Source organism: Xenopus tropicalis, chromosome 2 (assembly GCF_000004195.4).
Source record: "Xenopus tropicalis strain Nigerian chromosome 2, UCB_Xtro_10.0, whole genome shotgun sequence".
In the NCBI taxonomy this organism is placed as follows: domain Eukaryota; kingdom Metazoa; phylum Chordata; class Amphibia; order Anura; family Pipidae; genus Xenopus; species Xenopus tropicalis.
The window spans coordinates 9,545,210-9,572,330 of NC_030678.2; the positions used below are offsets into that span (position 1 = coordinate 9,545,210).

A 27,121-nucleotide genomic window follows, 5' to 3' on the forward strand; every position below is an offset into this window, starting at 1 on the left:
TGTAAAGCAATTAATCAGAATGGAGCCCTTATGAACCAGTGCCACCTAGTGGACGTGGATGGACTATGATAATTACAATTATTTTCTAAGCAAGTGGAGTTATAGCAACACCTACTGTTATGACCAAGGCATTACAGCTATATTTTCCCATTTGGGGGGGCATTTGTGGCAGTTTTGGTTTTAGTCAGCAGATACTGTAGTTGTTATTGTTACACAGAGCGCTGTGCTTCTGAGCTGCCCGGTTATAGAGAGAGGAGCCGTAAACTAAACGTGTGTATTGAGTGTGAGAAGCAAACAGACCTCTTTACTGTGGCAGCAACGCTGAGGCTAAGCTTGTCTCTACATTAGCAATAATGGCTAGGGCTTAAATAGTCAATTCCAACAATAAAAAGGGGTGTGGCCATATTTATGGATTGGTTTCTATGGATTACTGAATTAGTGAAGGTTGCACCAACAAATCAGTGATGTTGCACCACATACAGTGCCTGCTAGCCTCATACGGTGCCTGCTAGCCTCATACGGTGCCTGTTAGCCTCATACGGTGCCTGCTAGCCTCATGCGGTAGCTGCTAGCCTCATGCGGTGCCTGTTAGCCTCATGCGGTGCCTGTTAGCCTCATGCGGTGCCTGCTAGCCTCATGCGGTGCCTGCTAGCCTCATACGGTAGCTGCTAGCCTCATACGGTGCCTGCTAGCCTCATACGGTGCCTGCTAGCCTCATACGGTGCCTGCTAGCCTCATACGGTGCCTGCTAGCCTCATGCGGTGCCTGCTAGCCTCATACGGTAGCTGCTAGCCTCGTACGGTAGCTGCTAGCCTCGTACGGTGCCTGCTAGCCTCGTACGGTGCCTGCTAGCCTCGTACGGTGCCTGCTAGCCTCGTACGGTGCCTGCTAGCCTCGTACGGTGCCTGCTAGCCTCGTACGGTGCCTGCTAGCCTCGTACGGTGCCTACTAGCCTCATACGGTGCCTACTAGCCTCATACGGTGCCTGCTAGCCTCATACACAGATAGAATAATGATGACTGGCCCCTCGCTAGACATGGAGAAGAGCATGTGCAGCCCCTCTGTATCGAAAGAGAAAAGAAAGACTAAATACAGCAGTAAAAGTAAACTATATATAGGTAATAGTGAAACTATTCAACCCTATAACCATGAATGGAGATGTTATCATTGCAACCAACAGGCATTTCCTCTGCTAAATGGCAGTACGCTGAGAAAGAATGTTCTGTGTACTCAGCCACAGTATGTGCTCTTGTACTTACCTTATACTGTCTATTTAGGGTACTGTAGTGCTTATTCAATAGGCATAATTTTTGAATACACTTAAACAACCAGTTTCTTCGTGACTAGTACTAGAGATCTGCAACTTGCAGCTTTACCTACTTGGACCGAATTGAACCCACAACTCCTTTATCTGCAGCCCAACCTGCTGGCTACCATAAAACTATAAGAGATGCCACCATAGCCTAGGCTAGGAGATTGTTCTGGATCGAGATTGGATCCTTGCTCGGTGGCTCGGGGGCAACATGTTGCTCCCCAACCCCTTGGATGTTGCTCTCAGTGCCCCCAAACCAGGGAGTTATTTTTGAATTCCTGACTTGGGGGCAAGTTTTTGTTGAATAAAAACAAGATTTCCTACCAAATAAAGCCCCTGTAAGCTGATAGGGTGCATAGAGGCTGCCTAATAGCCAATCACAGCCCTTTGGCTCCTCCATGAACTTTTATGGTGCTTGTGTTGCTCCCCAAGTCTTTTTACATTTGACTGTGGCTCAGAATAACCACAACCAGGGCCTTGGAGAGGGATGGGGAAACATCTTGGAATCAAAAGTATACTGCGGGGCTTCCAGAAGGTGAACTGAAATAGGTTTGGCTTAAGTTTTGTACTTTGTAATCAGGGGGGAAGACAATCTGTGCCAGGGGTTTGTTGGCAGGTACACAGCCCACATTCTTACCTACATGGACCTGCTACCTAGTCTGGCTTGGTGGCCACCATAAAAACAGAAGGTTTGTCATCATAGCCCAGCAAGGAAACCTGCTTTGAGAGCCGGCCCACCCTCCTATTCCCCATTCCTACCCACAAGCTGCCAAATTCCTGCCTTTTTACAAATAACCCACAGGTACTTACCCATTGCAGGACTTTGTAATGAAGCTCAGACCTGCTATCTGACATTTTATTGCCGAGTGTTGACTTACAAGTAGATTTCCTAGCATATCAACCTGCATCTAGTATAATAGAAAAATAAGGTTGCTCTTACTAAGTTCCATACGTACATAATTGACTTTTATTATTATGCAGGACAGTAAGTTGACCCAAGGCTACCCCAGTAGGGCAATGCCCAAGCATCAAGCACAGAAGACCGTTCCCTTCATTTATCAGACAGCACAAGGCATTCCGACATCTCAGGTTGTACAAGTCACGAAGCTTTTCTCACAGTTATATGTGAAAGTTACAGAATACTTAAGGCTATAAAAATAATCCTTTATAAATATATTTCTGGGTACATGAGAATATGGGTATAAATATAAAGGTCTGTCTTCACATGTAGGAGTATATAAATTACAATATGCTCTCGGGTGAGTTATCTACATACAATGTGAATGCCAAGTTCTATAGTAATTAAGCCCATAGCTGCTAATAACTAATGAGACCCACCATGTGTTGAGTAATTCACCATTTCAGACTTTTGGATGACTCTTTATGATGGGCCATTTGGATACAAGGAAGAAGACAGGACCAGTCTGATTTCTTTGGACCAGTGTTTGGTGGAAGGGTGAGTTCACATGAAAGGCCAATAAACATTGAGGGTGACTGATTATTTAGTGTTTTGAGTATCCCTGGAACATGGGCCACTATCAGGGGGATACAGGGCCTATTGCAGCCAGGAGTCCCATGGCAGTGGGGGCCCAGGAGATGTAAAAGTGTGATTCACAGGGCAAAGGGACATGGACTGCAAGATGGTAGGTGGGGTTTGAGTAGTTTATGGGTGTGGTTTTAGTGTAATGGATATGACTAGAGTAGACCAGTGATCCCCAACCAGAGGCTCAGGGGCAACATGTTACTCACCAACCCCTTGGATGTTGCTCCCAGTGGCCTCAAAGCAGGTCTACATTCCTGAATTTCTAACATGGAGGCAAGTTTTGGAGGCATAAGGACCATGTGTACTGCCAAATAGAGCCTCATGTAGTCTGCCAGTCCATACTGGGCTTCCATATAACCAATCACAGCCTTTATTTAAATGTTTTTTACAGGTATGGTAATGAATCAAGATGCTGACTAAAGGTGGCCATACACGGGCCGGTAAAATCTGCCAGTGGACAGAATTGGCAGCTTATCGGCCCATGTATGGGGCCCTCAGATGAGCGCGCCAACTGTCGATCGGTCAGGGAAAGGAGCAAGTTGGCTCACTGATGTGGTCCTAGCTGCAATGGCCTGAATTCCTATCAATTCCTATCATTTGCCCCGAGGGGAAGGTTATAGGGTTAGGTTTGCTCATTGGGCGAACAAACAAGTGGGTCTTTCAGTGTATGGCCAGCTTAAGACTCATCAAACATCTCTATTGCCTGAGGGTATAGGGCAGGGCTCCCCAACCTTTTATACCCATGAGCCACATTTAAATGGAAAAAGTGTTGGGAAGCAACACAAGCATGAAAAGGCTTCCTGGGGGTGGCAATAACGAGCTATAATTGCCTACTTAATAGCCCCTATGTGGACTGGCAGTATAATCTTTGGCATTATACTTGGTGTTTATGCAACCAAACCTTGCCCCCAAGCCAGGAATTCAAAAATAAGCCCCTGCTTTGAGGCCACTGGGAGCAACATCCAACAGGTTGGGGAGCAACATGTTGCTCACGAGCCACTGGTTGGGGATCACTGGTATAGTCTGGATCAGCACTATGGACTTGTTACAGCCATGTTTTATAAGTCTGTGACCTTCTTTTGGGACTAAATACAAAGAGTCTGAAGACTTGTGCTTTGGACTTTTTCCTATTGTCCTCCAGTTTGCCATTCAACTCCCTGCCTGGGCGCTCAGGCCACCCTAGCACCCAAATAGTAGTTGAAACACCAACCAAACTGGAGAGAGGCAGAACAAAATGAAGCAAAATAATATTAAATAAAAGACCATTTTCTTTTTGTCCCACAATTTTCTGAAAACTAATTCTGAGCTTTTTAATATTTTTAAATCAACACAAAACTAAAGGGGAGGTTGCTCCGAATGAGACCGTATCCATCCGCTCATGGTAAATGCAGCTACTAACGTGGGTCTAACGTAACTAGTTAGAGAATACTTGGTAGCCAACATCCTGACACTTAAAGGTGAAGTTGTACTTTCCGGTTCTTCTCTCATGCCAACAAATGAAAATGGCCGCCAGGCTTGCTACGAAGGCAAGGACAGCGACAATGATAAGAGTGATGTAGCCCGGCCCCAGCTGGGGCTTCTCTGGGGTCTCTTCCTTATGTGCTGGGGAAAGAAAGGAGGGGTTATTGTTAGACAGAGAGGGGTATTTTACACCTGTAGAAACAGCAAAATTAACCGTTAATTCCATATTATGTAATAAAATACGGTCAGGGGGGTATCTACAGCAGCTGGAGGATGGACTCCATGAGGATAGGGAGAACTAAAGCTTAAAGGTACAAGCACCTCTTTAACTAAAGAAATAGGCTAGAAATGTTGTACATTATGTTTGGGGTTCAATTCGAGCCCAAGGCCCCCACAGGCCTTTAGCAGGAAAGATCTGCCCCCCCCAAAAAATGCCCCAGTAGCCCCCCCATCTTCTTTTCTGCTGATTCTCAGGACATACTCTGTGCTGCTGTCACTTACTGAACTTATCGTTCACAATACACTATATATATATATAACTGTGTGCAGTCACTTCATTGTACTGCTATCAGTAATCCCCCCCAGGCATCTAGGCCTAAAGGTCCCCATACACCATAAGATCCGCTCGTTTGGCGATGTTGCCAAGCGAGTGGATCTTCTCCCGATATCCCCCACCTACGGGTGGGCGATATCGCGAGAATCCAGGGTAATTCAATCGTTTGGCCCTGGGGAGAACACTCCTACTTACTAATGGAAATCGTATTTAAAGGGTAAGTATGCTGAGATTTTGAGCGAACACTTGTTTCCTGCCCTGGATATTCAGGGAACTGGGGCTAAAGCCGTACTCACCTCGTGGGCTTTGGTGTATGGGCCCTAACCGAGTAAGGCCTGTGAATATATTAGGGGAGCTGCTTCTTGCTGAAACCGCACCGCAGGTCTGTAAATAAGAAGAAATGTAGGATTGTCAGTAATAAAAAGTCACATGATTTTAAAGATTCGGCCAGAGGCATGGATTCAGCCGAATCCTGGATTTGGTGCATCCCTATAATAAATACCCTGGAACATAAACAAGCAATAAATGTTCCCAGGCATGTCAATAAATCTTCCCTTGAGTGAGTGGAAGTTTAGGGCAGATGCTGAGATACAGGCACATACCGGCTTACAGCTGGAGCCCTCGCTTTCCTTGCACACGTGGAGCCGGCAGTGAATGTACACCACTGAATGATCCCCGACAAATGAAAAGAGCTTTGTCTCAAACGTGGCGTTGTTAGAGATGCCGTTGGTATGGATGACGGTGTAGGTTTCTTTCACAGCACAGCTGAAAGGACATTAAGAATAACATTATATTTAGCAATATAAAGCTACAGCTGCCTCAGCCGCTAGAAATTATTTATTATGTTTTTTATTATGTTTATTTCCTATAAAAAAAAAGAATTGAAAAGACACTGGGTTCCTTGGTGATTATATGGCCAAAAATATCTGGACCCCTGCCTGTCCAACATCTCATTCTCAACCCAAGGGGTTAATATGAAGTTGCCCCTCCCTTTGCTGATATAACTGTCCCTGCCCTTCTGGGAAGGTTCCCACTAGATGGTGGAACAGGGTTGCTGGGAGTTGCTCCCATTCAGCCACAAGAGCATTAGTGAGGTTGGGCACTGATGTTGGGGATCAGGCTCACAGTTGGGGTTCCATCCCACAGGGGTTCAGTTGAGTTACCCCAACTTTTGCTGCTATAACTGCCCCTACCCTTCTGGGAAGGTTCCCACTAGATGGTGGAACAGTGTTGCTGGGAGTTGGTTCCATTCAGCCACAAGAGCATTAGTGAGGTTGGGCAGTGATGTTGGGTATCAGGCTCACAGTTAGGGGTCCATCCCACAGGGGTTCAGTTGAGTTACCCCAACTTTTGCTGCTATAACTGCCCCTGCCCTTCTGGGAAGGTTCCCACTAGATGGTGGAACAGGGTTGCTGGGAGTTGGTTCCATTTAGCCCCAAGAGCATTAGTGATGTTGGGCACTGATATTGGGGATCAGGCTCACAGTCGGGGGTCCAATTCATCCCACAGGGGTTCAGTTGGGCTGCCCCTCCCCTTGCTGCTATAACTGCCCCTGCCCTTCTGGGAAGGTTCCCACTAGATGTTGGAACAGTGTTGCTGGGAGTTGCTCCCATTCAGCCACAAGAGCATTAGTGAGGTTGGGCACTGATGTTGGGGATCAGGCTCACAGTCGGGGTTCCATCCCACAGGGGTTCAGTTGAGTTACCCCAACTTTTGCTGCTATAACTGCCCCTGCCCTTCTGGGAAGGTTCCCACAAGATGGTGGAACAGAATTGCTGGGAGTTGGTTCCATTCAGCCACAAGAGCATTAGTGAGGTTGGGCACTGATATTGGGGATCAGGCCTGGCTTAGAGTTGGGGTTCCAATTCATCCCACAGGGATTTAGTTGGGTTGAGGTCTAGTGATGAACAAATCTGTCCCATTTTGCTTTGCCCAAAAAATTGCGAAACGGCAAAAAAAAATTGCAAAATGCATTTAAGCGTCATTTTTTTTTTACTAGGGATGCACCGAATCCGGGACTTGGTCCGGTATTCGGCAGGGTTCGGATTCAGCCAAATCCACGGTCCTGGGCGAACCGAATCCTAACTAGCATAGATTAGCATATGCTAATTGGGATTCGGTATTCGTCGGGATGAATCCGAACAAAAAAAAAACTGGGTTCGGTGCATCTTTTTTTTTTACCCACAACAAATTTCTACATGGGCAAAATTTTTTAAGCACAACTTTTTTCTTACTCCAAATGCATTAAACTCAAAGGATATTTTTTTTTTGCCGATACTTTTTTGTCTCGGTGACACTTTTTTCTTGGTGACTTTTTTGTCTCTGCAAATTTTTTTCACAGTGAATTTTTGCCACAGTTTTGCAAAAAAATTCGCCAATGGTGAAATGCGTAATTTCGCTGCGAATCCTAATTCGCTTATCACTATTGAGGTCAGATATCTCTGCAAGCCAATCGATTTCTTCCACGTCCAGCTCAGCAAAGCAATTCTCTATGGAGCCTACACTTAATATCCTGGCGGAACAGGAAGGAACCATCTCCAAACTGTTGCCACAAAGTAGGACAGAATTGTTACTAATTGTTATTACAGGTATAGGACCCATTATCCAGAATGCTCGGGACCAAGGGCATTCCGGATAAGGGGTTTTCCCGTAATTTGGATCTCCATACCATAAGCCTACTTAAAAATCAATAAACCATTAATTAAACCCAATAGGATTATTTTCCATCCAATAAGGATTATTTATATCTTAGTTGGGATCAAGTACAGGTACTGTTTTATTATTACAGAGAAAAGGGAATCATTTAACCATTAAATAAACCCAATAGGGCTGTTCTGCCCCCAATAAGGGGTAATTATATCTTAGTTGGGATCAAGTACAGGTACTGTTTTATTATTACAGAGAAAAGGGAATCATTTAACCATTAAATAAACCCAATAGGGCTGTTCTGCCCCCAATAAGGGGTAATTATATCTTAGTTGGGATCAAGTACAGGTACTGTTTTATTATTACAGAGAAAAGGGAATCATTTAACCATGAAATTAACCTAATAGGGCTGTTCTGCCCCAATAAGGGGTAATTATATCTTAGTTGGGATCAAGTACAGGTACTGTTTTATTATTACAGAGAAAAAGGAAATCAGTTTTAAAATTCTAAATTATTTGATTAAAATGGAGTCTATGGGAGACAGGCTTTCCGTAATTCGGAGCTTTCTGGATAATGGGTTTCCGGATAAGGGATCCCATACCTGTATATGATGTAGTAGCCCCAGTCGGCAATGATGGATGTGCTTAAATAGCCATTTCAAATAATTAAGGGATGCCTACATACTTTTAGCCAAGTAGTGTAAAGCTGGCCACAAACCTTGAGATCCTCTCCTTTGGTGAGGTCACCAAACAAATGATTTTCTGTCTGCTGATTGGGTTACTCATGAGCCGAGCCGGGCCGGGCCATTGATCAGATCATACTCAGAATATGCAGATACATCAGAAAAAACCATAATTGTGCTGATGTGGTACTCATTCTAAACGATTTTCAACCCTTCCCAAGAGATTTCTTGCAGGCCCCTCCCTGTACAAGGGCCAATAAGCCACTGACTTGGTCTAGAGGGGCGCAAGTGTCAGCTTACATTGGCCCATGTAAGGCATGAAAATGTAAAAACTTAAGAGATTCCCTCTATTTTCATGCCTTACATGGGCCAATGTAAGCTGACACTTGCGCCCCTCTAGAGACACCAATATGCGGCCCTTGATGGCTGTACCTTTGCTTAATAAAAGGAAAAGATATTGGATCGTCAGAGCTCAAGCTGGGGGTGGCCCAACAATCACTGATGACAACCTTCAGCTGGCTGTCGTCTGCCTTGATCCTAATCTGAACCTTGATGTTATCGGTTGCATTGAACGTGAGGTTTTCTGACATCGGTTGGTCGCTGCTGAAGAGCTGAAATTCCGGCATAAACGTTCCGTCCCCTTCCAGTTTTTCAATGATGGTAAGAAACCTAAAAATAAAAGAGGGACAATGGATTCTTAACTGGACTGAAACGGGACCAGTGCTTAAAACTGTCTCCAGTACATGCAATGTACACAGTATGGGGGCCACTGGTTTTAAGTGGTTTTGAGAAGAAAATTTCTTCAAAAATAAACAAAAGCAATGGTTTTCCTCCCCAACCAGACATCCTTCCCTCTCTCTTTCTCTTATGAGTTCCTCTCTTTCCCCCAAGCAGATGGGCTCCACGTATGAGCACTAAGGGGCAAGCTCTTGCCTTGCACTTCATCCTGGGGGCAGGGGTGGCCAAGCCAATCAGGCACCCTAGGCAACCCAGTTGGCCATCTTGCCACCTCCTACCCCCCTTCTCCCATGTACTTATGAACAAACCCATACAGTACATGTGCAATGATGTTGAGGGGGGAGCGCTGAGCCAAGTGTGGAGTAGGGGTAGGCAGAATAGGGACCTACCTAGCGATCCCCCACTCATTGCATCCTATGCAGGTACCTCTTCTGCCTACCCCTAGTTCTGGCCCTGTCCTGGGGGCATAGTTAATACCCTCCTACAGTATTCTCAGGTGCTATGTTGCCATTATCTTTACCTAAATCATGGGGTCTTTATCCCAGACTTTACTGAGGGTTAAGTAACCTTAAGGTCCCCCATACACGGGCCGATACTAGCTGCTGATATGGGTCCCTTAGACCAATTCGGCAGCTAATCGGCCCGTGTATGGGCACTACCGCCGGGCCTGTCCGACCGATATCTGGCCTGAAATCGGCCAGATATTGATCAGGCAGGTTAAAAAATCTCGGATCGGCTCGTTGATGTGGTCCCCGAACCGACTTTGCCTATACCCTTCGTTATAATTTGATCGTTTTGCCCCAGGGCCAAACGAAAGAATTAGCCAGGATTCTCCCGATATCGCCCGCCCGTAGGTGGGGGATATCGGGAGAAGATCCATTTGCTTGGCGACATTGCCAAGCGAGCGGATCTGAAGGTGTATGGGCACCTTTAGGGGTCAAACTGTTTACTGAAAGCTCCTGCCTCTCCAGAAACCGTTACCCCCAGGACCAGGTGGAGCCCAAAAAGACAGAACCATGTGCTTTTACCCCTTATAGACTAGGGAACAGGGGTTACAATCACTACCCCTGGGCCTATGGGAACAGGCTCCTCCCCCAGGGTATAGCTTATACCACTCACAGTAGGGATGGTTATCTTTGTGCACGCCCTGTGTGTTAATTTGGTAAAAACCTTTCTGACCATCAAGAAAATTTTAATAGACCCAAAAAAAAGTTCAGTTCTTCATGAATCTGCCCCATTACTGTGTTACAATTTTTACCCTCCGGAAGGCGTGTATCCAGTCGATGCCAGAATATCATTGGAGAAGACACATCTAATGGTGCCCAGCTGGCGAGGAGTAGGATTGGGATACGTCAGTAGGTTATGGTACAAGGAAGTATTCACCATTATGTTCGTTTTATTCTGCAAAAAGAAATATACAGAGATTATTATTGTTCCTCTCAGATGCCCCACATGGGGGCTAATTGATACCCCTGCCGTTGGGTTCTTGGATGAGTGTTGGGCCTTCTGCCCAAACTTACACTGTGTTCTTCTGTGCCGCACTCATTCCATCCGGCCTGCAGCAAAACATGGGTGTCATTAGTCTGGGTAACATTGCATTCCGGATTCCCGAGGTAAAGGGAGCTTTCATCAATGAATTTCTGCCTCAGGTACGACCTCTGGATAATGATACCGATCCTTCCCGTGTCGCAGATCAGCGTGCTTGCCGACTTTAACTGCATGGCGGTAACCTGCACGGCCGGTGGTTGGGACATCTCCATAGTGGTGGATGTGGTGGGCATCAAAGGACTAACGGTGGTTCCTGTGGGAAAGGAATGAAAAAAGGCATATTCAGAAACCGAGAGCAGAAAATAAAATACAGGGGAGGGACAGCTGCTGAATTGTGCTTTTTACAGTGGAATACTTATACTTGACCAGGTACCTTTCTGTACAGCGTATGGGCAAAATTAAGGGTGAAGACAAGCGGAGCTACTTAGTAGCAGCTACTTGTCATGGCTACTAAACACCATAGACAATACTGAGAATTGCCCCTGCTAAACACACGTAGAGACAGTATCAGTTAATGATCAGCATTGTCTGTTTTAGTAGCTGTGAGTAGTAGCTCCTTGTGTCCTCACCCTAAGCTCTGGCTCCTGATGCTGCTGTTCTTGGTCTTTGCCATAACCAGAAGCTTGTGGGTGATCACCCCCCTGTGACATTAAAACACCCCCCTAAACCAGACCTGTTTCTTCTTTCTTGTACAGGAACTGTTGGATGTACAGGAACAGGGCAAACTCCCACCCTTAACTACCACTTCTCCCCAGCGGGGTGACTATTGAGGGGTCTAATGAAACCCCCTCACCTGCTCATCCCTATTAAGTGCCAATTCTGCCTCTCCCTCAGCTGGCAGCTGGAATTATAGATAGCCAAACTAGGGGGTATGCAGGCGGGAAATATATGTGCCTAGTGCCCCCACCATTGTGCCCTAGTCACGTGCCTCTTCTGCCTATCCCTTATGGCCATTCTATGGCTGTAGGAAAAAGAGGTAAGTACCTGTAAAGAAAGATATTTGGGTTTATTTACTATTGCCCCAGCCAAAAATGCTAGAGCACTAAGCAGCACATAATTTTACCCCCTAAGAGCCCATGCCAGGGGCGGGCTGAGCCATAGGTAGGGAGTAAGAGAGGGGCTTTAATTTGCTTGTTATCAAAGGATAAATGAAAAAAACTCTAATTTTGCAGGCAATTGTGAATAATACATGGTGCTGGTTTTACTTTTGGCTAAACATTAATCCTATCTGTAAAAATGGCCCCTTTATTGGAGCTCCCTATAGATCCTTTCATGTCCCAGGGGTGGGCGTGTCCTAACGGTTCCTGCCAGAAGCACATTGGGAGGGGGATAGCCAATGCAATCACACAAGCAAAGACAGGCTTCAGTTCCCTATCAGGTCAGTCTAGCTGCTGATTGGTTCCTAGCCTACAGTGCAGTGTGCTGAGTGCCACTGGCGCAGCCTGGGAAAGTAGGAAGCAGGAAGTGGAACAGATGGGCGGGGCTAGTGAGGGTTTTGGAGAAATTTGGGAAATTTTCAATAAATAAGCCTGAAACACTACTTTTTAGAGTACATTCCTTCTATATTTAGATGAGAACAATTCATTGGCACAATACTGTTTTTCACATAATATGTCTCTGTAATAATTGGTGTAAGCTTGTAGGGCAGTTTGGCAGTTGTTTCTGGGTTCTGGATCCCAAGTTTTTAGGCATGCACATAAGGGCATTTACACTTGCTCTTTGAAACAGCACGTAACTACCACCCACCTGTAGGCACAGTAGAAGAAGCCACAGGAAGACCCATGGTGGTTCTATTTGGAGTTATCCCATAAGTAACATTGGAAGATGTAGGAATGTCTGTGGGCGGCTGGCTGGAGCCATGTGGGGTATCAGTGTGGGTGGTATCACCGGTGGTGGTTGTTGTGTTCCAGACAGACACGTTGCTCTCATTCTGGGTAGGAACTGGAGCAGGTAAAGCAGCAGCCATGTTAGTTACATTTTCACCTTTGGGTTGTTCCATTATTAACGCTGTACTGTTCCCAATATGGTAGCTCTCTACAGAATGGCTAGTGTTTGTGTCTCCAGGAGGAATAAAAGTGGCGCTGGTATTTGCCTCCATATTTTCAGTAGTGGCATATAATGATGTCCCGGGGGTTACTGAGGTTTGGAACGATGTATCTGCTGCATTTGTAGGGGATGGTTCGTTCATTCTTCCTGAATGTGTAACATTGAGTAATTGTGGGCCAACCAAACCTGTAGGGGATATAAGGATACGTTCTTAGCTTAGTGTCAAATCTTTATTAGCATAAGATCAATAAAATCCTGTGATGCTGAAGAGGGGCCATTCCCTGTAAACTGGAGTAATCTTGGCAACTTGGCACTTGGGGTGGTTTACTAAGATTGGAGATAAATATCTCCGGTGATGTTGCCCATAGCAACCAATCAGTAATAAGATTTGAACAGTCATCTACAAGTTAGAAAGCAAAGACCTAATTGGTTGCTACAGGCAACATCACCAGTGATGTTTATCTCCATTCTTAGCAACTTACCCCCAATGTTGGTAAGTGGGCTTGGAAAGAAATTATGATGATGGTGGAGTAATAATGAAGAAGAGTTATGTATATAGTGGGCAGGTGTTCGAGAGGTTATATGGGAATGTTCCGCAAATGGACTTGGATAGAAGTTGTGTTGAATGAAGGAAGGGTGGGAATCAAGAGCAGCAGCAGATAGAGGGTTTGGATAGGAGTATAGTGACGGTGGATGGGTAGGAATCTAAAGAAGGTAAGCATGTAGGGGGGTGCTCTGGTAATTGCTAATTCCCCAGCATAGGTTTTAGTTATTGTAGAAAGTATTTTTGCAGTTTAGCCACTAGGTGGCAGGGTTTTGCAAGTTTGGGAAATGTAGGTGTAATAGAGCCTCCAGCCACTAGGAAACATAGGGCAGAAAGTATATAAGCAGGGTACCACACCCAGTTTGGGGCTTTTAGATGGTAGATCAGCAGGGTAGACAGAGAGGGTGTCACAGTGAGAAGCACTAGGTGTTTCAGGCAGACAGGCTTTTTAGCATGGGTAGCCCACACCCCAACAAGGAAGGAGATGGCTTAGGAGCCTTGGCTATGCCACAGTAAGGGATGAAGTGTCAGTGTTAGGATTAGCAGAAAAGGCCTTTTGCAAGGGATGTCGCCAGAAAATTCCTGTTCAGAGAAGGGCAGAGGGGCATTAGAGGAATGCCGGACTGTCAAGTGGACAGGTGGGGAGTGAGCTCCCAGCAGGGGTGACGTTGAGGAAGGCTAGTCGGAGTGAAAAGGATGTGAGTGATTGCATTATGGGGTAAGCCTGTCTGTGTTGCCCAGTAGAACTGAATGCTGATCAGAACAGTACTGTTGGATATATGTGACTGGCTGTAAACTGAATAAATATTTGTTAATAGCATTTATATGTGTGGCCATTCGTCTATTTGTGCTGGAGTAGGGTTATGCTCATTGTCAGTAGGTGGGCTTGAATACAATTGGTGTGGAACCAAAATGATGTATGAGAATAGCATGGCATGAAATGGAGGCTTGGGGTGGTGAGTGTGGGCCTGGATAGGAGACATTGGGGTTGGTACACAATTAAGACAGAATGGAGCTCCATAGGCATCACCTTATGCACAGTCACTAACTTCATCATGCAGATAGGCCACTATACACCCCAAACAAAATTAACTTTCACACAAATGATTGCTAAATCCAGTTCAATCCAATTTCATTACAATAACAGTGTCCATATTCTAATTTCTTTTATTGCCCATCAAGGTAAACTGAAATTGCCCACTAACCTTTATACTTAATACAAATTTCAACAAAAGGTACGGTAAGACTGCCCAACCCCTGTGCCCCCTAGCAGCCAATAATATGCTTGCTTTTGTAACTACACTTAAGCAGTAGAAATGACAGACTGGTTTCTATTGCTTGGGGGGAAATATTGCTGTCATTTGTGCATAACCCTCTCTGGATAGTGCAATGGAAAGGCTAGGGCAAACTTACCCATCATCCCTACACAGTTCCTTCCAGGCCGGCTTAGATATATATCAGTAAACCCTTCCAGACACTGACAGGTATAGGACAGGTATAGGTTTATGCACTGAGCGCTTGTATGGCAGTCGTTATCCAGAGGTGATGAACATTCATTGAAATCTGCATTGAAATATTAAGAGTGGGGTTAACAGGATCAAAGAAGGAGAAGGAGGAGTCAAAAACTCCAAAAATTCTCATTTTTTTTTTATTTTTCAAATTCGAAGAATCTTGTTTTCCCGAATGTCTAATATTTACTAAGAAAAGTCGCAAGGAAATGTCGTTTTGAGAAAAGTTGCAAAAAACTTTTTTGAATTGTTGCCGCGAAAAAATCCCGATTTTATGGAATTACTGCTGCGACAATTCGAAAAAGTCGGGTTTGGGGACAAAACTCAAAAAAAAAAGAAAAAACTTCAAAGAAAAGGGGAGGGACCTTTGCCATTGGCTTCTACATGAACTCGGTAAGTTTCACCTGGCGAATTTACACATTTGGATTTTTAGACGTTTTTTCTACGACTTTTTGCTCTAAAAATCTGAATCTAGTTTAAAAAATAAAATTGATGGTTAGTAAAACGATCCCTATATGTTTATTTTATGTTTTTTTTTTTAAAACAGAGCTTTTTTCCTTACCTTCTATAATAACAGACTTCTCGTCGATTACAAACGAACTGCTCCTAAATGAGACTGGCAGTCGGGAGAGATTAAGTGGAACCAGGGAGTCAATGACAGTTACAGTGAAACAAACAATGATGCTTCCAGCTCTTAGGGATTCAACCTCCACCATCAGCTCTGCCGGAGCAAAGTCCTTAGATAGAGCCTGTTTGGTCTGTGAGTTAAAAAAACAGTAAAGAATTAAGTGCTATTAAGTACTATGTCTTGGAATAATGACATTTAACATTTTCTATTACATTACATGAATTATAGGGGTTGTTCACCTGCAAATTAACTTTTAGTATGATGTAGAGATTGCTATTCTAAGACTATTTGCAATTGGTCTTCATTTTTCTATTATTTGCAGTTTTTGAATTATTTAGCTTTTTGTTCGGCTGCTCTTCAGTTTGGAATTTTAGCATCTATCTGGTTGCTAGGGTCCAGTTTAACCTAGCAACCAGGCAGTGGTTTGAAAGAGAGACAGCAATATAAATAGAGGAGGGCCTAAATAGAAAGATAGATAATAAAGAATAGTAGCAAAGACAATGAAACGGTAGCACCCCCAAATTTCAAATGCCCCCCCCCCCCCATTGGGAAGCTGTAAAGAGACAAAAAAAGGAGGCAAATAATTTAAAACCTATGAATAATAAAAAATGAAGACCAATTGAAAACTTGCTAATGTGCCTGCGCCTAATGTGCCTGATATTCAAAGCCACGCCCTCGGTTCTGCAAGGCAGCAATGCTAACCAATGAGCCACCATGAATTAAGATGAATACTGTTCCATGCTATTCGCTTTCCATTCACCAACTGAGATAGATAAATATGAATCACTTCTACAACATTAATATAAAAAGCAAGAAAATCAGGGGTTTCAATAAAGATCAAAACATTTTGCAGACACCTCAATGCCAGTAAGGAGCTGAAAGCTTTACTGAAATGGCTCCTTATTGTTCATGGAGCAACAAAATCTAGCTGTCCTATCATTGGCCCAACAGGCTCCCAACAGAAAAATATTACGGCAGCAGTGACCTGTACCCTCCACCCCAATCCCCCGCCCCCAGCCCATAAACTTGCGGTTCTCTTGGAACTCAAAGATGCACTGGTGGAATGAGGACCAGGTCCTTCTGGTGGTTGCAGGGTGTTCTGCATGGTAGTCACATCACCAGGGCTCATTTATGAACACAGGGCAAATTCGCATCTGGGCAATAACCCATGGCAACCAATCAAGTGTTTGCTTTAATTGTTCAACCTGCAGCTGGCTGAAAAAAGCCAATCCCTGATTGGTTGCTATGGGTTACTGCCCATGTGCAAATCTGCCCAGTGCCTATAAATAAGCCCCACGGTGTTCTAGTGCTGAGAAACCTGCTCACACACCAATGACCCTCAAGACTTGTGGCTTCATAATATAAAATAATATTACCTCTTGGACAAATTTGGTTACAAAGTCCAAATATTCTCCAGAGCTGGAGTTGCTCAGAGCCTCAGTCAGGTTATGGTTCGTTATTTTAAGTGTAACATTTAAAATCTGCGCGTCTGTAAGAGAAGAGAAACACATTATTCCATTTATTACATGTTGCTCAATGGCACGGGCACGCAGGATCATTTTGGCTTTGGTTGGCGCAATAGGAGGAGCTAAGGATGGCGCTGAGGAGACAGAGCAGAACTCCAAACATCATTACACAATTTGTTTTCAAGCACCTGCCTGTTGTGACTGGCTGATTGGTTGCTAGAATTGGACCTGAGGCAAATCAAGTAGCGAGAAAGGCCATGGGCAAAGGGTAAATAAATGGCACATTAGCCATAAATGTCCCTTATGGTGTCTTGTAGGACACTTACTATAATACCAATCTGGAATCCCTAATTAAAACCAGTACAATACAAACTAACACTAATTTCATGTAAATTTTACCATGTTTTATTCTTCCTTCCTTCCAATGAACATGCCCCATGCAGTCCATGAAGCTGACGTTGACCATACACAGGTCCCCTGCCATTAACCCACGTATTTCCGTGTACGTCTGTCTGATTTCCCGCCGGCTGGTAAATCCATTCTGTGCATACACATGTACATGGTAAGTCTGGTTCTCCGGGCAGTCTGTGCTCCAGTCCATGTCAAATCCACCGCTACTGACATTGGAGATTCTGAGATACTTAAATACTGAGCAATCTGAAATGAGATGAAACCCATCAGGACTCTTGCACTTACAGCCTGCGTCTAAGAGTCAAACCATGCACCCCCACTGCCTGGCCAGGCGTACTTTTTAAAAAAGAGAGTCCTTTATCAAAAGAAACACAGGATTTCTTGTCTCCTTTTTTGTACACATGTTCTTCAGTGTCAGACTTTCTTCTCTCAGAAAAGTTCTTCAGGGCATAGGCACGAGTCTGCTCAGTTTGCTCCTCTTTCCCTCTCCCCCTCCCATCTCCTGCTCCCCTTACCATCAGAATTCGCTCCCCCTCTGAGCTCTGTGTAATCTGAGCTACCAGCAGCTCGAGTTGCAGCACAGAAGTTACTGAGACCAAGCTAAATTGGCAGCTGCAATCTTAAACAAACAGAGGGAGCTTCTAGGGCTGTTACGCAGGTATGGTGACGATTTCTGCAGGATAAATGTAGCGTTCTAGATTGCACTAATGTGGCTAATCTACTGGCAGTAAAATGCCAAAATGATTTCCTTTTTCGGGAAAACTTTAAAATCTAAGCTTACTGCTGTACAATGGTAGCAGAATACTGTTCTTTTGGGCAGGAAAAGTTTTAAAAGTTGAAAATCATTTATGTGATTTACACAACTGTTTATGAAAGCATACGGTATTCTTCTTGTATCTTACCCTAAATGGCCTTCACTTGGGCCCCCAGCTACCATTGAGGGGCCAATTTTGGAACCACTGGTGTTACTGATAACTGACCACATTCCCATTTGAAAATGGTTGGCATTTTGTCCCACCACCTGATCCTTCCACACTATGGCATCATCCGGCCTAGCCACATACCATTTCATCAGGCACCCCCCATAAACAAATTAGCCCACCACCACCATTACCACCATGAGTCAGGAGCATAAAATGATTTATACATTTAGATATAACTATCCCAACACCTACTTTGACCTTTGCTTCAAGCAAGCATCGAGCTTCGTATTAAGATATACTTACTGCAGAAAGGCCTAGTTCCGTTGCTGCTGACTGGAGGTGGAGGGAGTCTAGAAGAAAGGTTTTTAGGTCCTGGTTCAGGAGAAGCCAGCGGAGGGGTTTCTGGTACACACAAATAAAACAAATTAGAAAGTAAAATAACTAAACTGGCACTATACCAATAACCTCAGTGCGTTCTCGGTCAATAGGCCCTGTGTCCCTGGTTAATAAAGCAAAGAATCCTGTCCTCAGCTCATCTGCTTCTATACTTGCTTGTTGTCATATTAAGTTGAATTCTCTAATGCACAGCTATGAATACCCGTTAGATCCACCACCTGACACAAAGCCACAAAGCTTGCTCCTCATCAGAGAACTTTAATTCCACAGTAGGTCATTCTCCCACTACTTCTCCACACTTCATGAGGTGGCCTTCAGAATAGGGGGCTACCAAAGTTCTCTTCTTTTTAAGTCATGCAAATCTGATCCTTTCACAGAATTCTGTAGTCCTATAGAAACAGATGTGCAGACATGTGATCCTGTTACCTGTTGTCCAATGAGACATGTGCAAAGGAGGCCTGATCTGTTCATTGGTATTGGGTCTGCTGCATTGGTATGAGCCATTCTCCTTGGTGCAGAGCTCACCGGGCAAACAAGGGTGCAGCTCCATATGCAAACATTCGTTGATATCTGTTAAAACAGGATGGTTTAGAACAGAGAAATGCACCACCCACTCTCTTCAACCTTATTTGTAACAATGGTATGAGTTTAATCCACTCTAATGTTTACCAAAACCCCATAGGGTTTCAACTAGCAGCTAAAACACAGTGAAAACTAAAACCATCTGGCAGTGCAGGCAAGCTATAAACAACCTCCCCCTGGTAAATAATAAATACTGGGGTGTGAATAAGAGGAGGAACCTCAAATCAGGTGGCACAGTTGAAATGAGCTCAGAAGTTGGCCTAATGGGATATATATATGGTTTTACTGCAAGGCACTGAGATATATGAGATTTCAGTTATCAGGTCTTGTAAACTCCCTGAATTTCGGCCTATGGTATACTTATTGGTTTTGGGTCATTTTGGGCCCAGTCACAAATGGCTAATATTGACTCCATTCACCAGCCCTTAGGTATAGCTGCAACCAACCCTGGTGGGTCATTCAAACCCCAAACTGAACCCAGGATCTGGTGCATCTCTAGGGACAATATCCTAACCAGTTATGGGTACTGTGTAAGGATGAAAACACATTTGCACTGGTTGAAATGACTGTTCTCCGTCAAGGTAGCCCATGTATTGGCTCAAAACAATGCAGGTTCTGACCAGTTGTTCAAATAGTTATTCAACTCTGGAGCTTCCTGGTGGATCTTCTCCATCACTACTCTGCCATTGCAACAGAACACATAAGGGGTTATGTAATAAAAGACATTACGTTTGCCCAGGAGCAGTAACCCATAGCAATCAATCAGCGGGAAGCATTTTCTGGTCAACTTTTTAAAGTCAAACATCCTATTGGTTACTGTTCCTGGGCAAAATTACATATGGGGGATAGTGAATCTGTAACTTCATGGCCATTGTACCATCGTTAGTCTACATAGGTCCCAATGGAATCTAGTGCACAACTGAACCTTTCTCCTGGGTCTGACCATATTGATAGGAGGGCTGGGCACATGATTCACTCTTGGGCCCCCAAAGGATGTTCTAATGCCACTTTGTATCTAATCCCTTTATGTTGTAGCATTGACTGGTCAACTGTCTGAAAGCAAATACCTGATTGCTTGCCAGACTTGGTGCCAATATGGTGCCCTCTTCCTAGAATGTCCCCTAAAGTCTTTATTTGTAATATATGGTAAGTAGGCACCTTCTAGGTGTATGCTGATTATTTCTGGGATGCGGGTCACAATGCCGTTAAGCTTAGCAGAGATATTAGGCAGGGAGTCCAATTCATTCACCCCAATCAGGATCTGAGACTTCACTGCAAAGATTCCTTCAGGCTTTGTGGAGATGTGATGGACGGTGGTGTTTAGAGGACACAACGCTCCGGTAATCTGAAAATAAATCAATTATCAATGATAAATTAATGAGAATAAATGATTATTGGTAAAATAAGCGATTTATATTATAAATGGACAGTCTATGGTAATCTTATTTCTCATTGGTCCAATGGATCCAAGCAAGCCTTGAGAGGATCAATTGCTTGTTCTTAGAATAAACAAATTAAAAAGAGGATAATGTAATAAAAGGTTCATAATATGCAGGTTAGCTTTTAAGCATATGATTGGTCGTTATGGGTTCATTTTTATGACATTAGTTTAAAGCCTTATACAGCAGTTGTGGCCCCTGGCAGCACAATGATAAACAAAAGAGAGGCTTTGAAATAGTCAGTGTCATTAAATTAAACAAGGAAGAGCGGCTCCTCCCATAACTGAATTCCTGGCTCTTTATTCCTCCGTGTAAACAGTCCTAGCCTTCTCCCAGGAAAACAGGTTTAACAGGAACTGTAGAACAGAAGAAAACCCAAGAGATAAAGGATACGGTGACATCTACTGGATACAGTGACATCTACTAGACACAGTGACATTTACTGGATATGGTGATATCTACTGGGTACGGTGATATCTACTGGATACGGTGATATCTACTGGGTACGGTGACATCCACTGGGTACGGTGATATCTACTGTATACGGTGATATCTACTGGGTACGGTGATATCTACTGGGTACGGTGATATCTACTGGGTACAGTGACATCTACTGTATACGGTGATATCTACTGGATACGATTACATCTACTGTATATGGTGATATCTACTGTATACGGTGACATCTACTGGATGCAGTGACATCTACTAGACACAGTGACATTTACTGGATATGGTGATATCTACTGGGTACGGTGATATCTACTGGATACGGTGATATCTACTGGGTACGGTGACATCCACTGGGTACGGTGATATCTACTGTATACGGTAATATCTACTGGGTACGGTGATATCTACTGGGTACGGTGATATCTACTGGGTACAGTGACATCTACTGTATACGGTGATATCTACTGGATACGATGACATCTACTGTATATGGTGATATCTACTGTATACGGTGACATCTACTGGATATGGTGATATCTACTGGGTACGGTGATATCTACTGGGTACAGTGACATCTACTGTATACGGTGATATCTACTGGATACGGTGACATCTACTGGGTACGGTGATATCTACTGGATACGGTGACATCTACTGGGTACGGTGATATCTATTGGATATGGTGATATCTACTGGGTACGGTGACATCCACTGGGTACGGTGATATCTACTGTATACGGTAATATCTACTGGGTACGGTTATATCTACTGGGTACAGTGACATCTACTGTATACGGTGATATCTACTGGATAAGGTGATATCTACTGGGTACAGTGACATCTACTGTATACGGTGATATCTACTGTATACGGTGATATCTACTGGGTACAGTGACATCTACTGTATACGGTGATATCTACTGTACACAGTGATATCTACTGGGTACAGTGACATCTACTGTATACGGTGATATCTACTGTATACGGTGATATCTACTGTATACGGTGATATCTACTGTATACGGTGATATCTACTGGGTACAGTGACATCTACTGTATACGGTGATATCTACTGGATACGGTGACATCTACTGTATATGGTGATATCTACTGTATACGGTGATATCTACTGGGTACAGTGATATCTACTGGATACGGTAATATCTACTGTATACGGTGATATCTACTGGGTACAGTGATATCTACTGGATACGTTGATATCTACTGGGTACAGTGACATCTACTGTATACGGTGATATCTACTGGGTACAGTGACATCTACTGTATACGGTGATATCTACTGGGTACAGTGACATCTACTGTATACGGTGATATCTACTGGATAAGGTGATATCTACTGGATATGTTGATATCTACTGGGTACAATGACATCTACTGTATACGGTGATATCTACTGGGTACAGTGACATCTACTGTATACGGTGATATCTACTGGATAAGGTGATATCTACTGGATATGTTGATATCTACTGGGTACAGTGACATCTACTGTATACGGTGATATCTACTGGGTACGGTGACATCTACTGTATACAGTGATATCTACTGGGTACGGTGACATCTACTGTATACAGTGATATCTACTGGGTACGGTGATATCTACTGGATATGGTGATATCTACTGGATACGTTGATATCTACTGGATACGGTGACATCTACTGGGTACGGTGACATCTACTGTATACAGTGATATCTACTGGGTACGGTGACATCTACTGTATACAGTGATATCTACTGGGTACGGTGATATCTACTGGATACAGTGATATCTACTGGGTACGGTGACATCTACTGGATACGGTGATCATGGAAGAGAACGTAGACCAACGTCTTTTGGCCTAGACTGACACCTACTGGAGAGTGTATTACCCTGGATATAGGGTGTTTACATACAAACTATAAAGGACAGATGTAGGGTTGTCACCTTTCTGGTGGGACCTTAATGGCCTCCAGGGAATGGGTGAGAGTGGGTGGGAATGGATGTATCTGGACTGGGTTGGGAGCTGTACGTGGTGGGCCCATGAGGCACCCACAAAAATGTGTGTCATGTATCAGGGCCCTAAATACTAATCCTAAACAATAAGTTGCCATTAGCACTGTACAGCAATGTGGTAGACAAAGACCTTCAATGAATAAAAGAAGGAACTTACTGGCCACGTTGGGTACCTACCATGGAATGTAATAACCTTGTGTGATTGAAGAATCCAACGTCCACGCGGCAGAGTTCGCTAAATCCTATTTTTATGGTGACAGTGCCATTGTACCAATACTTGCTTGCGTTCCTGTCGAGAGCTAAAGGCCAAAAAATAGTTAAAGGGCAACTACACCATTTAAGAAATACATGCTTTACTGGGTTATTTAGTATGCCCAATTCAAGCTGCATAGTAAGTAATTTACACCCATATTTGTCTTTCTATAGCATGGGTATAAAAGAAGGGAGGGATAATATTTATATGGAAGTCCCAGATGTCCCTCCTTTCCAAATATTTTATTAGTACAGTAAAGTTAATTCTGCCCAGATACTGACCCGGAGCTGCAGGAGAGGCACAGGCAGCTCCATGGGAGAATCCACAGCATTTCTGCAGTCCCGGGCAGTCAGAGTCAAACTCACAGCTGGGTTCTGCCACTCCCTCGGGTACAGAGGGGCATTTACCCGGTCGTGAAGTGAATCCACTGGCTGTATCTAAAGCTGCGGGGAGAGAAGCAAATATAACACATACTATAATATGGATACACACACACACATATATATATATATACTGAGAGAGAGAGACAGAGAAAGAAAGATTCATCTATAAATATATAGTGAATACTGTACCCCCTACTGTAAATGATATTAGAAGTCACTGAGGGGTTCTGTGCCCATATAAAGGCACAAGGCTGCAGGCTGAGTTATACAGGGAACTCTGAGTATCACTCATGTATTATAAGGGATAATGTACCCCCTACTGTAAATGATAAGGATATTAGCAGTCACTGAGGGGTTCTGTGCCCATATAAAGGCACAAGGCTGCAGGCTGAGTTATACAGGGAACTCTGAGTATCACTCATGTATTATAAGGGATAATGTACCCCCTACTGTAAATGATAAGGATATTAGCAGTCACTGAGTGGTTCTGTGCCCATATAAAGGCACAAGGCTGCAGGCTGAGTTATACAGGGAACTCTGAGTATCACTCATGTATTATAAAGGATAATGTACCCCCTACTGTAAATGATAAGGATATTAGAAGTCACTGGGGGGGTTCTGTGACCATATAATTATGAGGCTTCAGGCAAAGTGGTTTCATACAGGAACTCTGAGTTGATTTGCGGTACCCTCATATTTTGAATTCAGTGAGCGTATCCCTAGCACATTTTTCACCCAGTAAATACACATGAAAGTAATACTGACACTTTGCGCAATAGTGACCCACATTCTCGTATCCCTCGCAGCAGCGGCTCACGTTGGTCGTCTCAGGTACGAATATGGTGCGGTATTCAATCCTATAATGTGTTTTGGTACACAGTCCCCAGGGGAGCCACCCATGGCACGGCACTGCTGCCTGATAGGGCGTTTGGAAAGCAACCACTTTGGGAACGTTCCGTGTCACCGGGTACTCACAGACGTGATAGCTGGAAGGGGAAATGGTACTTTCTGTAGGAACAGGAGAGTCAGAGTTAGTAATATATCATTGGCGGCAGGATAAGGGTTCTGCAGGTACTGTTTTATTATTACAGAGAAAAGGGAATCATTTAACACTTAAATAAACCCAATAGGGCTGTTCTGCCCCCAATAAGGGGTAATTATATCTTAGTTGGGATCAAGTACAAGGTACTGTTTTATTATTACAGAGAAAAGGGAATCATTTAACCATTAAATAAACCCAATAGGGCTGTTCTGCCCCAATAAGGGGTAATTATATCTTAGTTGGGATCAAGTACAGGTACTGTTTTATTATTACAGAGAAAAGGGAATCATTTAACCATTAAATAAACCCAATAGGGCTGTTCTGCCCCAATAAGGGGTAATTATATCTTAGTTGGGATCAAGTACAGGTACTGTTTTATTATTACAGAGAAAAGGGAATCATTTAACCATTAAATAAACCCAATAGGGCTGTTCTGCCCCAATAAGGGGTAATTATATCTTAGTTGGGATCAAGTACAGGTACTGTTTTATTATTACAGAGAAAAGGGGATCATTTAACCATTAAATAAACCCAATAGGGCTGTTCTGCCCCAATAAGGGGTAATTATATCTTAGTTGGGATCAAGTACAGGTACTGTTTTATTATTACAGAGAAAAGGGAATCATTTAACCATTAAATAAACCTAATAGGGCTGTTCTGCCCCCAATAAGGGGTAATTATATCTTAGTTGGGATCAAGTACAGTACTGTTTTATTATTACAGAGAAAAGGGAATCATTTAACCATGAAATAAACCCAATAGGGCTGTTCTGCCCCAATAAGGGGTAATTATATCTTAGTTGGGATCAAGTACAGGTACTGTTTTATTATTACAGAGAAAAGGGAATCATTTAACCATTAAATAAACCTAATAGGGCTGTTCTGCCCCCAATAAGGGGTAATTATATCTTAGTTGGGATCAAGTACAGGTACTGTTTTATTATTACAGAGAAAAGGGAATCATTTAACCATTAAATAAACCCAATAGGGCTGTTCTGCCCCAATAAGGGGTAATTATATCTTAGTTGGGATCAAGTACAGGTACTGTTTTATTATTACAGAGAAAAGGGAATCATTTAACCATTAAATAAACCCAATAGGGCTGTTCTGCCCCAATAAGGGGTAATTATATCTTAGTTGGGATCAAGTACAGGTACTGTTTTATTATTACAGAGAAAAGGGAATCATTTAAAAAAATTAAAATTATTTGCTTATAATGGAGTCTATAGGAGATGGCCTTTCCGTAATTTGCAACTTTCTGGATAACAGGGTTCTGGATAAGGGATCCCATACCTGTAGTAAAGGACAACTAATGAGATTGAAATTAATGTACCATGTACAAGCTCTCACTGTATTAGCCAATAGGAATTCATCAACCATAGCAAGGGCTCATCTTCCTTGCTGGTTTCAAACAGCTGTCTGGTTGCTAGGGTAATTAAGCCCTATAAACCAGATTGAAGTTAAAATTCCTAGTTACAAAATTAAACAAAAGGTTACCCCACTCTCCCCTTGCTCCCCCTCAGCAACCCCTAAAATCAGCCTATGTGCCATGGCCCTAAAAGACTTCCCATTTGTGTCATTGATGATGTCAGAGCTGGAAATTCATTACATCAGCTTTGCAGAATCGCTAATGAGATGAGGAAGGGAGGCAAAGATCCCCCGGGGGAATATATTTAGCAGTGCTGTTTCCATGGCAACTGCCCAATAGAGAAAGGCTAGACCTTACTGAGACTTGTTTGGTTACCCTTCTTCCATGATTGTAACTATAGAGATTGAGGACCCTGTGACTTCAGGGGGGGGGGGGGTCCATAAGATATGGGGGCCCAGTAGGACATGTCACCGACACAAACTGGGGGCTTATTCCAAGGCAGAGACCCCAATAGGTATATGGGAGGGGGAGGCCTTCTATAACCTCCTTTGCCCAATAATGAAGCAGAAAGCACCGAGGGTTGTTCGCCTCTGAGTTAAATTTTAGTATGATGAAGACAGTGATATTCTGAGACAATTTGCAACTGGTCTTCATTTTTTATTACATGTAGCTTTTTAATTACTTCAATTTTTGTTTAACGGCTCTCCAGTTTAGAGTTAGTTGCTAGGGTGCAAATGACCTTAGCAACCAGGGAGTGGTTTGAATGAGAGACTGGTATATGAATAGGAGAGGGCTTGATTACAAAAATAAGTTATGAAAAGTAACAATAACAATAAAACTGTAGCCCCAGAGAGGAATAGTTTTTTTTGGCTGCCGGGGTCAGTGACCCCCATTTGAAAGCTGCAAAGAGTTGGAAGGCGGAAAATAATTTAAAAACTATAATATATAAATACTGAAGACAGTTGCTTAGAACTGACCATTCTATAACATAGTAAATGTTCATTTAACAGAGAACTACCCCTATAAGGACAATAACTGGAGATTTACTGCTAGTTATACACTGGGAACCTACTGGGGACCATTGCACTAAAACCAGCCATCTGCATTTGTAACTGGGATAAAAGCAGAGGCTATTTCTGGGTAGGTTTTACTTGCCCTTGCCAAACCAACAAAGTCATAAC

The 27,121-nt window shown here is 43.5% G+C and overlaps 1 protein-coding gene across 3 annotated transcripts in view; it reads right to left on the minus strand.

Annotated features, from left to right (window-relative positions):
- Positions 1-2,252: 2,252 nt before the first annotated feature.
- umodl1 (uromodulin like 1) overlaps positions 2,253-27,121 on the minus strand; it is a 42,836-nt gene continuing 17,967 nt past the window's right edge. For 2 of the 3 annotated variants that reach the window (XM_031896530.1, XM_031896529.1), the window contains 17 exons: positions 24,296-24,538; positions 23,429-23,590; positions 23,072-23,193; positions 20,146-20,332; positions 18,832-18,975; positions 18,313-18,411; positions 17,075-17,332; positions 16,586-16,698; positions 15,144-15,339; positions 14,487-14,636; positions 12,230-12,715; positions 10,456-10,736; positions 10,194-10,336; positions 8,630-8,866; positions 5,472-5,634; positions 5,166-5,253; positions 2,253-4,457 (listed from right to left, as the gene is read on the minus strand). In XM_031896530.1, the coding sequence (XP_031752390.1) occupies positions 4,270-4,457; positions 5,166-5,253; positions 5,472-5,634; positions 8,630-8,866; positions 10,194-10,336; positions 10,456-10,736; positions 12,230-12,715; positions 14,487-14,636; positions 15,144-15,339; positions 16,586-16,698; positions 17,075-17,332; positions 18,313-18,411; positions 18,832-18,975; positions 20,146-20,332; positions 23,072-23,074 (2,736 nt within the window). In that variant the 5' untranslated portion in view covers positions 23,075-23,193; positions 23,429-23,590; positions 24,296-24,538 and the 3' untranslated portion in view covers positions 2,253-4,269. The remainder of the gene's footprint in view (positions 4,458-5,165; positions 5,254-5,471; positions 5,635-8,629; positions 8,867-10,193; positions 10,337-10,455; positions 10,737-12,229; positions 12,716-14,486; positions 14,637-15,143; positions 15,340-16,585; positions 16,699-17,074; positions 17,333-18,312; positions 18,412-18,831; positions 18,976-20,145; positions 20,333-23,071; positions 23,194-23,428; positions 23,591-24,295; positions 24,539-27,121) is intronic. The other variant, XM_012954623.3, reaches the window with a different exon arrangement.